This window comes from Brachyhypopomus gauderio, chromosome 12, assembly GCF_052324685.1.
Source record: "Brachyhypopomus gauderio isolate BG-103 chromosome 12, BGAUD_0.2, whole genome shotgun sequence".
Taxonomy (NCBI): Eukaryota; Metazoa; Chordata; class Actinopteri; order Gymnotiformes; family Hypopomidae; genus Brachyhypopomus; species Brachyhypopomus gauderio.
In genome coordinates, this window is record NC_135222.1 from 12594267 (window position 1) to 12609978 (window position 15712).

At 44.9% G+C, this 15712-nt stretch overlaps 1 protein-coding gene across 1 annotated transcript in view; it reads right to left on the reverse strand.

Annotated features, from left to right (window-relative positions):
- The window catches only part of pard3ba (par-3 family cell polarity regulator beta a), a 112293-nt gene that overhangs the window by 12227 nt on the left and 84354 nt on the right, over positions 1-15712 (reverse strand). The window contains exons 19-21 of the mRNA XM_077023191.1: positions 10731-10835; positions 10156-10401; positions 3222-3333 (exon numbers count right to left, since the gene is read on the reverse strand). Coding sequence (XP_076879306.1) covers positions 3222-3333; positions 10156-10401; positions 10731-10835 — 463 coding nt within the window. The remainder of the gene's footprint in view (positions 1-3221; positions 3334-10155; positions 10402-10730; positions 10836-15712) is intronic.

Sequence of the window (15712 nt, forward strand, 5' to 3'; positions counted from 1 at the left end):
GAACCAGGGCGGTGGACTTCGCCCGGGTGATGTCTTTGGATACGGGGAACGGCGGGGGCTGAAACCCAATCCTCGTGTTCGAGTGGCTCCTCCCACCACCTTCCCAGTAGAACCAAAAACATTCAGTGTCACGTTTCTTTCTGAGGAACGTCTCCCCCACGGGTCTCACCTCTCACCCTTTTTTTTTTGGTCACCCACCGTTACAAGGTGACCCGGAGTGCCCGCTGACTTCATCCAGGGTATCTGCACATTTTTAAATCTCAAATTCAATGACTTTTAAGACCTTTTTAATACCTCTCACAAGAAAAAAGAATACTATTACTGGGGATGCAGGTGTGTTCCACATCGTTGACGGGGGGGGGGGGGGGGGGGGGGGGGGGGGGGTGTTGGCGAACTAAAATTGTTGACGTTGTTGAGGCCGTATACTCCAATGCTAGGATTCTAGCACTAGGACCCTGGAGCGGTTATTTTCTGCATGGTCCTAGCGCTAGGTCCGGCAAAGTTCACATCGCGCCAGAACAACTGAAATAATTTAATGCCTCCCCTCATAAAATTCCAGACATTTTAAGACATTTTTAGGCCTTGAATATGGAAAACTAAATTTAAGACATTTTAAGACTTTTTAAGGACCCGCGGGTACCCTGTCATCATGTCTGCTCATACCAGCATTAGCAAAGAGCAAAGTGGGCGTCGTTCACGCCAGTGCACGCATCCTTCAGGCCACGCCCATATTTACACCCACTACCACTCACCTATTCACATATCACTTCTGCTCTCTTTAATACTACTAGTAATTATATAAAAAAACAACACAATTGCAAACCTCTTTTAAGTGCGTTTGTGTACCAGAGTCCCCAGACCGACACCAGCCACCAGTAGCGTCCTGAGGCAGCGCCATAAGTACAACGGCCATAACAGAAACCCATGTTTACATGAGTAACTCTTGTATTATTAAAAGAAAAAGCTGAACATTTGGTGATATTGTGTCTTTTATCTGCCCACTGCCTGCCATTTAGTAAGCAGGAGTGAAGTGTTGTAGCTTCTCCTCCACACGGAGACAATCAACAGTGCTGGATCCCCTCAGTTTCTCATAATGGACCCCCTCCCAAATCAGACACACACCCCCCCCCATCATAAGCTTTGCTCTCATTAGCAGCACTGGGTGGTTATTTATTGAGCAGCCTTGTGTGGCGACAGCAGCGTTTCTGCCCACAGAGTTCCCATTGAAACATGCAAAGAGTGAAGCCGGCAGCAACAGGAGGGGATAAGGGGGCTGGGTGATGCAAGCAAATGTGGTGGGTGTAGGTGTGTGTGTGTCTGTCTGTCTATCTATCTATCTGGCCCTGTAGTTTGAATGCTTTTCGGCATTCCCAGAAATGTGCGTGAGTGGGCGGCTGTGGGAAATATGCATGGATCCTTCTAAACTGTGTGTGCGTGTGTGTATCTAGAAGTCAAGGGTTGGTGAAGACCTAAGCCCTGAGCATTGTACACACACACACACACACACACACACACACACACACACACACACACACACACACACACACACACACACACACACACACACACACACACACACACACACACACACACACACACACACACACACAGCAGGCCAGAGTAACTAAGCAACAGAGACAGAAGTATCTAAAAATATTAGGTATGCTTAAGGTTGGTGGTGAAACCTACACCCCCAAAACATAACTGCTCATCAGCAACCTCCAATTTTACACCACAAAAAAGGACCACCCGTTTAAATGAAAACAAAGAGCACCAGTTTAAACTGTTCAAAGGGAAACAGGAGACTCAGGGAGTCAGCACAAGTTTCTGTGGAAACTTTTGATGGTAAACATGTTCTAGAAATGTGTGTGTGGATTAAAAGCAGACACATCACAGACACACATGCGTATGCACACGCACACACAACTAGGACAACTGAAAAAACAGGACTGCAATGAATGTAATGGTCTATTCTGCTTTTCATTTTCTTTCTTTTTTTTTTATTTTTTACTTCCCTAGCATTCTTTCCCCAAAGGTGCACCGAACATAACTGCAGGTCCTACTCCAGTGCCCAAAGGCGGAGCAGCTCTGGTCCGGAATGCCGGTGCCAGAGTCCGGATCCAAATCGAGTGCTCGCCTGGGTGAATACCTCACCCTGGAACTTTGAGACATGCTTCCATGAGAATCTTCTTTCTTTGAATTCGACTCAATGTTTGACTTGTGTATCTGGCTGGGTATGGAAAGCATAGGTCTGGAGGAGTACAGGACACGTGTTTCTGCAGGGTTACGGGACACGCATGCTGGGTGGGCGCATGCTGGCAGCACCACTGGCAAACTGTGGCTGGACGCTGGCCAACACTGAAGAGGAGGAGGAGGAGGACAAGCAGTACCTGGCAACCTATGGAACAACATCGCTAACTGTACAGCTCCAAAATGTCAGAAGCTCTTCACACACACAGGCGTGCACACACAAGTTCTTTATCAGCTGTGCAAGCGATGAGCTTCTGAAGAGCTCGAAATTTCCTTTCTGTGTTCTGCTAATCTACACATTCTTACTGCCAAATACCATCATACTGTAATTCTACAGTTTCTTATAGAGGGACGACGTTTGTGTTGCTGTGTGCTCATCAACATTTACCTTTGGTGATGGCGTTCCTGCTCACTCCACAAAGTCAGAAAAGAAAATAATGCATGGAGATGGTGCTGTGTGTGTGTGTGTGTGCGCGCGTTGAATAGTAGCAGGTGGACTGTAGTGACTGCGCTCCTGCTGAGAATAGGCCTGCATTAATAGATTATTGCCAGTGCTTCTGCTTGGCCAGGAACACACACGCAGATGATGATGACTGTATCTGTACTGGGAATCCATGCCCTGAGCGCAGTGCGCACACACACACACACACACACACACACACACACACACACACACACACACACACACACGTGCATGTGTGCACAGAGTATTAGGGTAGTAACGTTTTGTAGCCTGGTAGATCACAGCGAGTGTTGGGCAGCGCACACACACACACACACACACACACACACGGGCACAAAGGGTTTTACAATAGAAAACACGCACAAGAAAGAACAATCTTGACCAGATCCAGTCCTGAAAGACAGACAGACAGGAAAGATAAAAAAAAGAAAGACAGACAAGAAACAAAGCAAGACAAAGTCGTGATAGGAGAGGAAGGGTAAAAGGTAGACAAGACGGTGTGACTCACCCGTGAGAGGTCGTACTCATGGACCCTGGGGGCGACCACGGACTCGCCGTATGGTGGCACTGGCTTCAGGTGCTGGAGCTGGCTCCGGATCTGCTGCAGACGGGCCTCAGTGCTGCAACACGTGCACAGGACATGGGTGAGTGGCACAGGACACGGATCACCATTGCATTTGATTACATGAACATTTATGGAAAAGACATGGTCAAGTTCACACACATTTACATGTTCTGCCAGGAGGCTAAAGACACACACACTGACAGAGACATACACACACACACACACACACACACACACACACACACACACACCAAGATGAGTGAGTGACACTCAAGTCTTCATGGTGAGAGGTCTGACAGGTATCCCCACTTCAGTCCATAACGGTTCAATTCATGTCATTATTTACCCAGCCATTCCTGACCCAGGAGTAGATTTCGAGCTGATCTTCCTAGATATTATTACATGTCTCTAGTATAATGTACATTCACATGTCATTTAGCTTGGGAATGAGACTGCAGTTAAAGCTTTATCAAGCTGTGGTAGACCCGGTTGGCTCACTGGACACAGACCCTTGAGTGATGTTGATGGGAATGGAGTCCCGCTAACACTATAGCTTGCAAAGTTGAAATGATCAATTATAGATCTGCCCTCTGTGGCTACTTCAAGAAACCCTGCACGGCAGAAGGAAACATGGGAGCCCATGCATACATGGAACTGAAGAGAAAAGGAAAGCGCAGACAGTGACCTCAGACAACTCCAGTTCTGGATCCCCCTTCATAATAAAAGTCTCCATCTGCATCTTCACGTCAACTTTACCACAATCCAATAGATGTGAGTAGCACAAAATGTAAAGTCGAAAAACCCAAGAAAGTGTTTAAACTTTATATATATTTATTATATTTAAAAAGCATTTAATGATAAACTTCCAGAGTGACAGGAATTATTAGTCTTCTAAGACTTTTATGAGTGAGATCACTGGTAATGTGCATGGAACGGGTCCCAGTGTCTTTGTATGGTGTGCTTGCCATGCTTGGTGACCCTTCTGCCGAGCCACTTTGTGACTAAGTCTGTCGTGAAAAGACGCTACTCAAACATGTTGCAGCCAAACGGAACTGAGCCGGCACGAGGACGGATTCCCGAAAGACCCGCGGAGCGTTCAAACGGCACAAATTCCCAGAGCGTCCCTGTTAAGTTATAAAAACTGACGAGGAACACAGCCACAGACAGTCGGTCAGCTCACACAAAGCTCAGCACGGGGACCGGATGACGGCGTGACCTCTTCTTTGAAGTCGCGCCAGCTACGGCGGCTGGCGTAGGACACAATTAGGGCTGACACAGTTTGATTGAGAGCACACATGGCCGTCTGAATGGGAAACACTATCAATGTTTAATTAGCCGCCAGGCACAGCCGCCGCCTGCAAATATGAATCACAGCCTTATCAGTGAATGGACATACTTAGGCAAAACAAACGGCTCAGGCCACAGTGCACGTGTGTGTGTGTGTGTGTGTGTGTGTGTGTGTGTGCCCGCGTGCACGGGACAGACAGCATAATAAAAGCATTGAGATATACGCGTATCAGTATTAAGAAGGCCTTTTGTCATCAGGCCCGCCTCGATCTTTGCAATGTCGTCCAACCACCAGGCAATTCTTCAACAAGCAATTAAACCATCCTTCACATGAAATAGCCCCACTATCACGTCAGACAGCTGGAAGCCGATAACACAGGCTGGAGGCTTCCTTTAGTTTTCTTAGAAGAAAGAGACAAATCTACCGTTAGTGGTATAGATTTGAATTTCACTAATATTACAATGTTGTTTTTGGACACCATGCATTATTCGTCTAACATCAAAAGCATTAAAACTGACCCGTGGGTTAAATCTGAATCAAACCTTGAACGTTGAACCTTTGGACGCAAGAGCTTAGTAAAGTTAAGGATGATTTCACAGTTGATCAAACGTCATATTTGCAAACATTTCCACATAGGAGCCATATGGTTCTGCTGTCACACTGATCCTCTGTCCTGCACAGAAGTCGTCCATATGAACCCAGTTTGGATTTGGACAGAATTCAAATATGTTGGACTTCTGCCCCAGTTTCTCCTCAATCCCCAAACATTTACTGTTGCCAACTGCCACCCACTACTTGTGTGTCCTCGATTGTGGGGTAGGTTGTAAGCCATAGGGGTGAAGGACGAAGATGTGCTTCCAGTGTGAAACCTCCACCTATTCCTTAGAGCTGCTTGTCAGGTGGTGCTATGGTCTGAGCAGGAGTGCCAAGTTCTGGTTCCACATGTGTACACTACCCATGAGGCTCTGCTCTGGAAAGCGAGAGAAGCCCTCTGGCGTGGTTCCACTGAAGACACGGCACTGCTCGGTGCCAGGTCTGACCACAGCAGCTTTCAGTGTGCCGTGTACCTGTCTTTTACCAAGAGCACGGACAGAATTGTTCAATAACAACCAACGGCCCAGACTCCAGTTTAACCATTGCTTTGTTATCCTCAGTGGGTTTCAGTGGGTTCTAACAGGGCCACGTCTCTTCCTGTCCATTTTTTTTTTACTAAATAGCTCTTCCCATGAGCATCTCATCACAAACCTTCTGACCACCATTCCAGCTCTGATAGGAGATGAAAACATCTAAACGTGCAAGATGCCCACGAGGATCCACCCAAATCTGAACTCACATTCAGTTCTTTTTTCAAAATATATAACTTGTTATAAGTTGTTTGAGGGTTTTGTTTTACACAACATGTTGGTTAAACTGTCTTCATATCCTGACAGCTAAAATCCCGACTCCCTAAATTAGATGCTGTGAGAGTGAAAATGTCTGTCTGTCTGTCTCTGTCCTATGCTCTGTAATCAGTGACTAAACATTTCAGAAGCTTGCCCTACATGGAACTGGTTATCCCTGGCTGTAATTTTGCATGTGCACAGGCAGTGGGCAGAGGGGAAGAGAGGAGTCTTGGAAAAACATTTGGATGGAGGGTGTTGACTTAGAGAGGGGTGAGGCAGCTTCAGTAGCCAAGGCTGTGTCCCATTCCTCCTACTGCCACTACCACTTAGCCCTACCCCTCCATTATGTGTGTTCAAGTCTAGGGGTAGAGTGTCCCAATTCTTGTTGGAATAGAGGGGTAGGACAAAACGTTAGAGCTAGACAGACTCTCCGAATGGATGTTGTTGGAGGCACAGTCTACAGGAGTGTACAGGAGGCACAGGAGGGTGTTTTTCAGAACAGTGCAAATCACGAGCAAGATATGAACAAAGTGAACAAAGGAAACCACAAACGCAAGCGTTTTCTGAGTTAATAAAAATAAGACAATTACAATGACCACTGGGTTATCTTAATGTTGCTTTAATGTATTATGGTCTTTTCCATTATAAGATAGACCACTTGAAGCATAAAAGGCCCTTTGAAGGCACATGATGCCCAAAAAGTCCAGCAACAAGGTTGGTGAGCTTTACAGCTCCTCTAATATCATTGCAGACCGTCAGGGTTAGTGAGCTTTACAGCTCCTCTAATATCAGTGCAGACTGTCAGGGTTGGTGAACTTTACAGCTCCTCTAATATCAGTGCAGACCATCAGGGTTGCCTACAGAGCACCACTAGTTGCCTGGTAATGAAGCAACGTTCATTTTTTTTTATTATTATTTAGTGACAACTGAGGCGTGAAATTGAAGTTGTGAGTGGCAACCGTGGACAACCACAAAAGGTTGCCAAGCGCCCGTGTCTGAGATCATCGCAGGTGACAACGGCGTTCTGGAAATGTCCACCAAAAACAGTTTACGTTTTTGGGATCTTGAGGGACTGCTCTGTGTTGTAGGAGGAGATTAACAGCTACCTTCTAATTGTAACATTTACACCAGACGGCATCATTTATTATTTTTATTTTTTAAACACACATTTTTTAAACAAATGTGGACAGCAAATCAAAACTTTGGGGTTTGTATGGCTGCATGACTGAAAATGAATCCGAGATCAGGGAGAAAGGTCGACGGAAACACATGAAGCAGATGTGCAAGACACACACGTATGTGAACACGTGTGCTAAAGGTCAGACCTGACATCACCTGTTCATTTACAGTAGATTTGGGGGAGGGACAGACTCTGCAAAGGTTAGAAGTATTGTCTTTCTTTCTGTGGAGAGTCTGTCCAATCTGAGGCTTGGATAAGAAAGCCAAGCTGTATGCAAGTTACACCCCACTGCTACAGAGCTGGAGTGCTTACAGAGCTTCAATTGTGCACGTTCGTGTTTTCATCTGGAACAATGGTCTGTGTCAGTCCCCATTTCCTTTATTCATTTTGTCCCACACACACACACACACACACACACACACACACACACACACACACACACACACAGAGGAGAGATTTGTTTAAAATGCTATTCCTTCTTATACATAGCATAGAGATGGCAGCAGAGAGGAGACACCCCTGAGCTGTCCTCAGGGTAGTGCTGTCAACTTGACAGTGAGCACTTATTCCTCCACCTCCCAAAGAGTTCATCCCCCATCTCTCTCAGACCCGCCTCTGCAGGACATGCCGCATAACGCTGGCTGACAGCGGGCGGCCGCCTCTTCCGTCGGGTCGCCGGAATGCAGGTCCGTAATCAAAAGTGACTCCCGTCTCCCGGCCACACCTGTCACCGGGGAGATAATGAATGTGTCTGATGAATGTGTCCAATCTTTAATAACGGGGGAGTTTCAGGGGCAGTGGGGGGCGGGGCCGCCGATTGGCGTTCGAGGGCCGTCACCGAACACGTCAAACATCGCTCGTGTTTCAGCCTTGACGCTGTCGGGGAGGAGGAGGTGGAGGTGGACTCGGGGTATGACTCCGTTGCACATCCCGGGGTTGGAGGGGGCCTGGACCAAAATCAGAACTGCACATGCCAGAGAGGGGGGTGAGAAGAGTGGACATGGGTGGACATGGGTCCACATGTCTGGACAGGCCCCTAAGGAGGAGACAAGAACTTCCGCGTAAGAATAAGAACCAGCACTGGGCTGAAAGCGGAGCTCCATTAGACTGATTAACAGCATCCTGCATTCCTGGACGCGCTCCAGAAAGTTCATGGCCTCCGGATCCCATCCTGTCCCCCTAAACCTTGCCGCATCAGCGTTTCTCTGTCTAAGAGGCTGCTTGAAAGGCAGAGTGTCCTAAATGAGGGAAACTAACCTCTTTTCTCAGGTTGTGATTACATTTTTTTTTCCGCCATAACATTTATTAGTCACATCTATTATGTACAAAATGGCAGGCAGAACAAAAGGCTGTTAGAAGCAGTCGAAGTACAAGGGGAGAGGAAGAGGTGTGGGGAGGGAGGGAGAGAAAGTGAAGGAGCTCCAGTAATTAAGTACCCTTCTAAAGAAGACGAGACATCAGTGAGGAGAGAGAGAGAGAGAGAGAGAGAGAGAGAGAGAGAGAGAGAGAGAGAGAGAGAGAGAGAGAGAGAGAGAGAGAGAGAGAGAGCGAGCATGAGAGAGACCACTCCACAAGCTGTTACTTTGTGGTTAATTGACCATCTCCCACTGTCTCAGACATACACAAACACACACACACGCAGACAGTAAACTGTCTTTAGATCATTGGTCTAGTTTAGGCAGAACATCTGAATAGAAAACCCAGTTGTTAAACTCCAGTCTAATGTGTTTTTTGTGCAACTGGTTCCACAAGGGAGGGTTTCACAATGTCTATTTATTTGAGTGTGTAGTGTTTGTGTTCATTAAGGTTTGTGTTACTGTGCACACAGATTTCACATTTGTGTATGTGAATTGTGTGAGCACAGTGGGTGTGTCTACATTAGCGTACGGAAAAATGTGCTTTGCGCTGTATGTGCATGTGGATGGCGGCTAATATTCAGACAGCGTTGGGTTTGTCAGCTTGTATGAGGGTGGGTTTGCTTATGTCATGTGAACCAGTGAGAGGGATTTTTCACACAGACCAGAGGTGTATGCGTTGTTGTACTTGTGCACGCTGGCTCTCTCTAGCCTGTGTTGTGTGTGTGTGTGTGTGTGTGTGTGTGTGTGTATGTATACAGGAGAGAGCATGAGACAGGATTAAAGGTGATCTTCATATAGACACTCTCAATGGTCAGTGCTATACGAGCAGGTTAAGCCCACATCCATCACTAGCAGAACAAGGGCCAGAATGCCCACACACCCCCCTGAAACACACACACACACACACACACACACACACACACACACACACACACACACACACACACACACATACACACCACCCATGTGTACCTACCCAGCAAAGTAGGTGTGTTAAATATAAACACTGCACCAAGGTCAGATGATTTTATGGGGTTGGCAGTTATCAAAGCAGTTTATGTTTGATTAATTAAAAATATATACTTTTAACATATATCCGTCTGTCCTCAAGTGATTGCACAATGTCATTTTTATAGGGGGATTTTTTTTTGTTTTCAATTTCTATGTTATGTTTGAAATAATCTGGGCAAAATACAACACAAACTGATTGGTCTGATTTGCTGGTAATACATCTTAAGGTCACCGTAGCCTGTAGATAATGAGCTAATGAGGCCCTTTAAGAAGTTAGCCACCAATTAACACTTGCTGGATACCATCACACATTTGCCTCAGACCATGTTGAACCATTATGTAACTGCATAAATGTGATGCATATGATGCATAAATAGAATCTATGGCTCACCTCATACAGATTTGTAATACGTCCGTTTTGGTCTCCCCACATCAGACACCTACCTCAGCCATTTCCATCTACAGTCTCAGCACTTAGCAGACACTCTTATCAGGAGCGACTTACCAAAAGTGCGTCGTCATGTACAAGAATGTATTCTAGCCAGTACAGTAGGTTAGAGTTCAAGATACGGTTGAACTAGAATACTGCTGAAGTACAGGAATCAGTGCTGATACCTAGAAGTGCAAAAGAAACGTAAGCTCTATATCAGACACTTGCCTGTCCGTCACTGCTTGTGGAGCAGCAGGCTTCGGCTTGTTAACTTTTGCATACAACCCCTCCAGGTCCTCCTCATTGGGTGGGGGGGCGCTGTAGGCAGCAGGAACCGGTGGGGTGGGGTGAGGGGAGGGGCTAGAAGGGGGGGGCTCCCTGAAGTTGTCAATGCGGGCATAGTTAGGGTCGAAGTCATCATCCTCTACAGTGGGCAAGAATCCACGACTGGGGACTGAACTCTCCACTTCCCTCCTGTGCAAAGGGACATTTAATTCACCGACGTAAATAACAGAAACTCTCATATAACATGTTATAACTGCATGTCACTGAAACTCAGAGCTGTAAGGTTGTATATCTAAAGCTAATTCTAATAAAATTATTACACTAATTATTATACAGATAGACACATCTGTAGAGTTATCAGAAGTCTTCATATTTGTCAAGGAAGGTGAATTAGGATCAATTCTCATAGGGTCATGTGAAAATGCAAAAAGATTGTCCTTTTCACACAAATATCAGACTCTCTTTACCCCAAATCATTTATTTTTCACATCATGAAATCAGGTAGCGGGAAAACGTACGCATAAGGGAATATTTCAGCTTCACTCCTATCAATGTCCTCCTCACTCAGTGCTCCCAGGTTGGCCTTGGCTTTGGCCTTATCGTCTTTGTTCTTCCTCCCAAATCTAGGAGAGAGAAAGAGATAAAAGCAGCAATCGTATAAGAATGTGAACAATATACCCACAATTTTCCCCACCACTGTGGAGCTAAACAAACAAACAAACAAACAGCAAAAAAAAAAAAAAAAAAAAAAAAAGCATGCTCTAATGCTCTAAAGTTTTCCTCATGCTCTAATGCCAGGTCCCACCATCAAACACCAAATGCAGCACATACAGCTAGTATGGAGAGTTAAAAGCTGATTCGTTGTCAGCCCTTCTAAGAACTACCTGAAAGGAACTTCAGGAAGCCTGTTGTGTAAATAAATAAATAAATAAACAAACAACAACAAAAAACAACTACATGTAGTGATGCACTTTGACACCTGATCAGTTATGGGGGTCACTGGGGTTTTTTTTTTTTTATGCTTTGAACGTCTTCTTCCAGGTGACCCACCTGTGAGTGATCATTTCACAGTTAGTGTCCAAGTAGCATATGTTCTCAGATCACTCCTTTTGATCCACAGCCATCTAGATGTTTTTTTCTTCTGCCCTTGTGCTGTCTCTGATGCCCTTCCTCTTCTGTGTACATGTGGTGTCCAGGAGGACTTGGAGATACAGTGAGCCTTATCACCTGCTTTGATGTTTTTAAGATCAGTCCAATGTAAAGTCTCACGATGGTCTCCATGAAGTTCTTTGATCTTAGTTGCCTCTCTAGATCAAGATTTGCTGCTCCAAAAAGCTCTACTGCTACCTTCAGCTGGGGCTTCACTGCTATGACAAACACCAACGTCTAGCTTGATGGTTGGAGGTGTTCGGTTCAGTTTTTGGCACTGCAGATGATATCAGCAATAGCTTTCAACACCTGGTTGTGCTGCCAGCAGTGGAGGTTTTGGGCAGCAAATACAAATAAGCTCCAGTTTTCCTACTGAGACATAAAGGACAAACTTGCAAGTTGACCTTTCCCCAGCTGAAGAGGTCAGGAAAAGAGAGAGAGATGGTATTAGGAACTTTATGCAGAAGGGCTCCGACTGCAGCAATCTGGACCCGGACATCTTCCGATCTCGTGCCCGTTTCTATTTTGTCCATGATCCCCACTCGTTAACACTTACAATCTGACTTGCACATAGCTCCTCAACCCCGGCACGTAACTGCTCTTGCCCCTGCTAGCACCTGCCCTTGCCCCCTGTCGCACCTGCCCTTGCGCTCAGCTTGGTTGTAATGGGTTGATGGAAAGCTGAGCTGCTCTTCCTGATACCATCTCAGATCTCTGCTGATGCCTGGTCCGCTGCATCATGGGCCTTAGGTTGTAATCCCAGTTCTTACCTCAATGTTGGCCTGGGAAACCTTTGGATTACATGAACACGAGCATGTCTAGTAAACATGCAAGCTCAAACTGCTCTCTTGGGTTGCTCTTAAGCTTGAGGCTCTTCCAATGAAGAGCCATGGTGCTCAGGCTACGAGGCAAGACCAGCCACCTATGCAGGTGTATACGTTCTGTAGCCTGTTTTGAAGCCATCGCTGATAAAAAAAAGATCAGTATGGACCACAAACACTTGAGACGGATGCTAAGCTGAAGGATCCTAGCCTTGAATTTTCTGGATATCCACCAAACTGGGACTATATGTCCTGGTTTGAGGCTTTGACAGAGGCAGCATCCTTAAGATTTACATTTTACATTTACAAAATTTAGCAGACGCTCTTATCCAGAGCGACTTACAAAGATGCTTTACAAGCGCATGGATCCAGATCCCTAATGAGCAAGCAAGGGACCTAGACTGAGATTTAAGAAGAAACCTTGGGAGGACCAAGACACAAAAGGAAACCTATCCTCCACTGGGCAGCCCAGCTAGTAGAAGTCCATATTTAAATTTCTACATCTAGGCTGAGCAGTCCCTCCAAAGTGGATGTTGAGCCTCAGGTAGGTGACAGCATCGGTGCAGCCGCTGGATGGTATCGGAGCATCCAACTTAAGTTACTTTACTATTCATTGAAGAACATCTGTACCCCTATCTGGAGAATCCACCTGCATCCTACCACTCAGGTTGTTGTGACTGTCATACATGAAGGTTCTCATTTGTGAAAGGACCTGGATTCTACCTCAGCTGGCTTGACCAGCATGTTCACAGCCACAGGAAAGAGGATCACTGAAGTATCACATCCAGCAAATGAGCTGTTTGTCCAGCTGATGCCATCCTGATGTGACTGTAATGGTGTAGATTCAGGAGGCAGACACAAATGCTGAAACACAGCATATATCTAATAGGCAAGTTCAGGACAACACATTTAGGAGAGAGGGGGGGGATAAAAAACCCACAGAAAAACTTGACCAGATTTTTTGGGAACAATGCGGTATCCCGTCATAACACTGGGGAAAACCATATCAAAGGGAGGGCCACGATACAATGTCCAAATTACTATGAAAACAAGAAATAAACAATCAAAACAACCAAACAGACAAAAGGTGTACAACTTCACTCAACAAGAGTACACATGTAACCACGGATACAAAACACAGAAGAACACTTAAAAGAACCTAGACAAATGACAAACAAAAACACTCACAGTAACTAACCGAAGCAACAGCCGATAGCGACATAAAAACACACAAAATTACACTTCGAGAACTAAGCAATCCAGAAACACAAGAACTATGAAACGCTTAATGATTTCGGTTCTATAAAAGAACGCACACAAACAACAAGACACTAAAATACATCAATACCTATAAACTTGAGGTGAAGTAAAGACCTACACAATAATCCGCTTAACAGAATAAAAACCTAAAACAAAGACACAAAGGGGGAAACCCAGCTAGGAAAAGGGAAAGAATACTACACTAGACTATGGGAAGACCTAACAAACAAGGAGCAATTAAACCAAGGAAAAACCTGGGCCATGTGAAGACCAAATTACCATAGCAATGACCTTGGCTTATAGAATAACCAAGGGAATTAACGAACACAGGTGAACCCAATATCTAAGAGGAGGCCTATAGTCAAACGAACACAAGGGGAGGGGCAATTCATTACAATGACCACAAGGTAATTCTATTGAAGCTATAATAATATTATGCCTCTGTCCTTACTCAAGACATGGTGCTATTCCAGTGCTGTCTCCCCCAGCTGAGAAATAGAGCCATACACGTTGGTGAAGTGCAGTCACAGCTCTGTCAAGTCAACTCTTCCTTCTAGTGCCTCCCTGATCAGCCATGTCAGAACTCAAGTATGCTAAAGGCATCCCCATCACATTCGGGATACCACTCATTGTATGTTTAAAAAAAATTATAAAAATAATAATATGTGGCTTTTTTTTTTTTTGTCCAGATGGATGGAACATGTGACAGAGTGAGAGAGTGAGAGTGAGAGTGAGAGAGAGAGAGAGAGAGAGAGAGAGAGAGAGGATGGTGGGAGAGAAAAAAGAACAAGCTAAGTATTTAATAATCAATTCCAGTGGCAGAAATGAGAGCATTCATGGTAGGGCAGTGAAGCATGAATAGCAGGTGTAGAGAGGAATCTTTGGTCCTCTGGTCAGGCACTGGGTGACCGTCTGAACTTGTGTGAACTTCTGCTTTCACTTCGAGTGCACAAACTCAATGATGCTCTGAACATAAGCTGCATTGGCAGTTCTCCTGCCAGTGCCTCGGTACATCATATATCATGGCACCATCGAGCCAGAAAGCGCATCAATGGTGAAACAATGCAAAGAGAATCATGCAAGGTCATTAAGGTCTACAGGGCCAGGATACTATGTGATCGTAGGTAATGGAGCTCGTCTCTAAGGAGCATCCAAGTCGAAATAACAGCTGACCTGATGATCACGTATAGTTTTATCTCCAGATAAACCATTCCCCAAGATAAATGAATTTTTTTCTAATGGGCAACCATGGCCTATAACACCAGCCATGGCTTTGTCTGAAACAAGGGGACAGTTTAAAGGTCATGTGGACACTAACCTAACCCTTCTCAACACCTTGAATTTAAACACTAGTGGTGTGTAATAAAATGGAAACGCTACAATGAAAGCTTGTATCATGCAGCATTTTGACAGGTACTTCAACCTAACTCCACTGCCTTGTGATGTACTGAGGATTGTTTATTGATGTTTCACAAAAGGACTTCTCTATGAAATTCCATCAGTTAATATGAATCATTCTGCCAACAAGAAAGAAAGCTGTAAAAGCACCTTCCTCTCATTTGGATATTTATAGCTTCTGGAAGGCTTCAACTCTAACTCCAGTTGTTTCTCAAAAGTATAAAACATCGTAGATGAAGACGAATGATCAAACAAGCTCTCTTTTAAACAGGCAAACTCAACATAGGTCTGAACATATTTCTTCCCTCATGTTACAAACCTTGAAATCAACCTTTACCCATGAAATATCCTTTTTTTTAATGCTGGAAAACTAAACAAAGAGTTCAGATTTGTGCAGAGTTAAGTGCCAGAGCTCATCCTGTTTTTCTGTTGCTATGGTGATGACTCATAAGAGAATATTGTGCAGGGGATTTTTCGAAAGTACTAATGTAACATGAATTTTTGACCTACACAAGTTCTCCTTTTGATTTTTGATATGGATTTGTATGCAACACACACAGATATTCCTGGTTTGGCAAAACTCTTATATAACTATATATTACTATAAACATCACTGTTATATTTTGGAAGTTGTTTGAACATTAGCATGGTGCTGCTTATCGAAAAATTCTATAACAGTGTCGAAACACAGACAAATATCTTCATCTCAGCGAGAGAGAGGATGAATCTCAACACCATCTCCCGATGTTCCTCCTACCACTCAGCCAAAAAGGCATTTAAACTTGCCATGGGAGACTTAGCTTAGCATGGGGGATTAGCCTGGTGAGCCACAGAATGTAGAAGGATTCAACATGAGTCAAATGTAAAATATC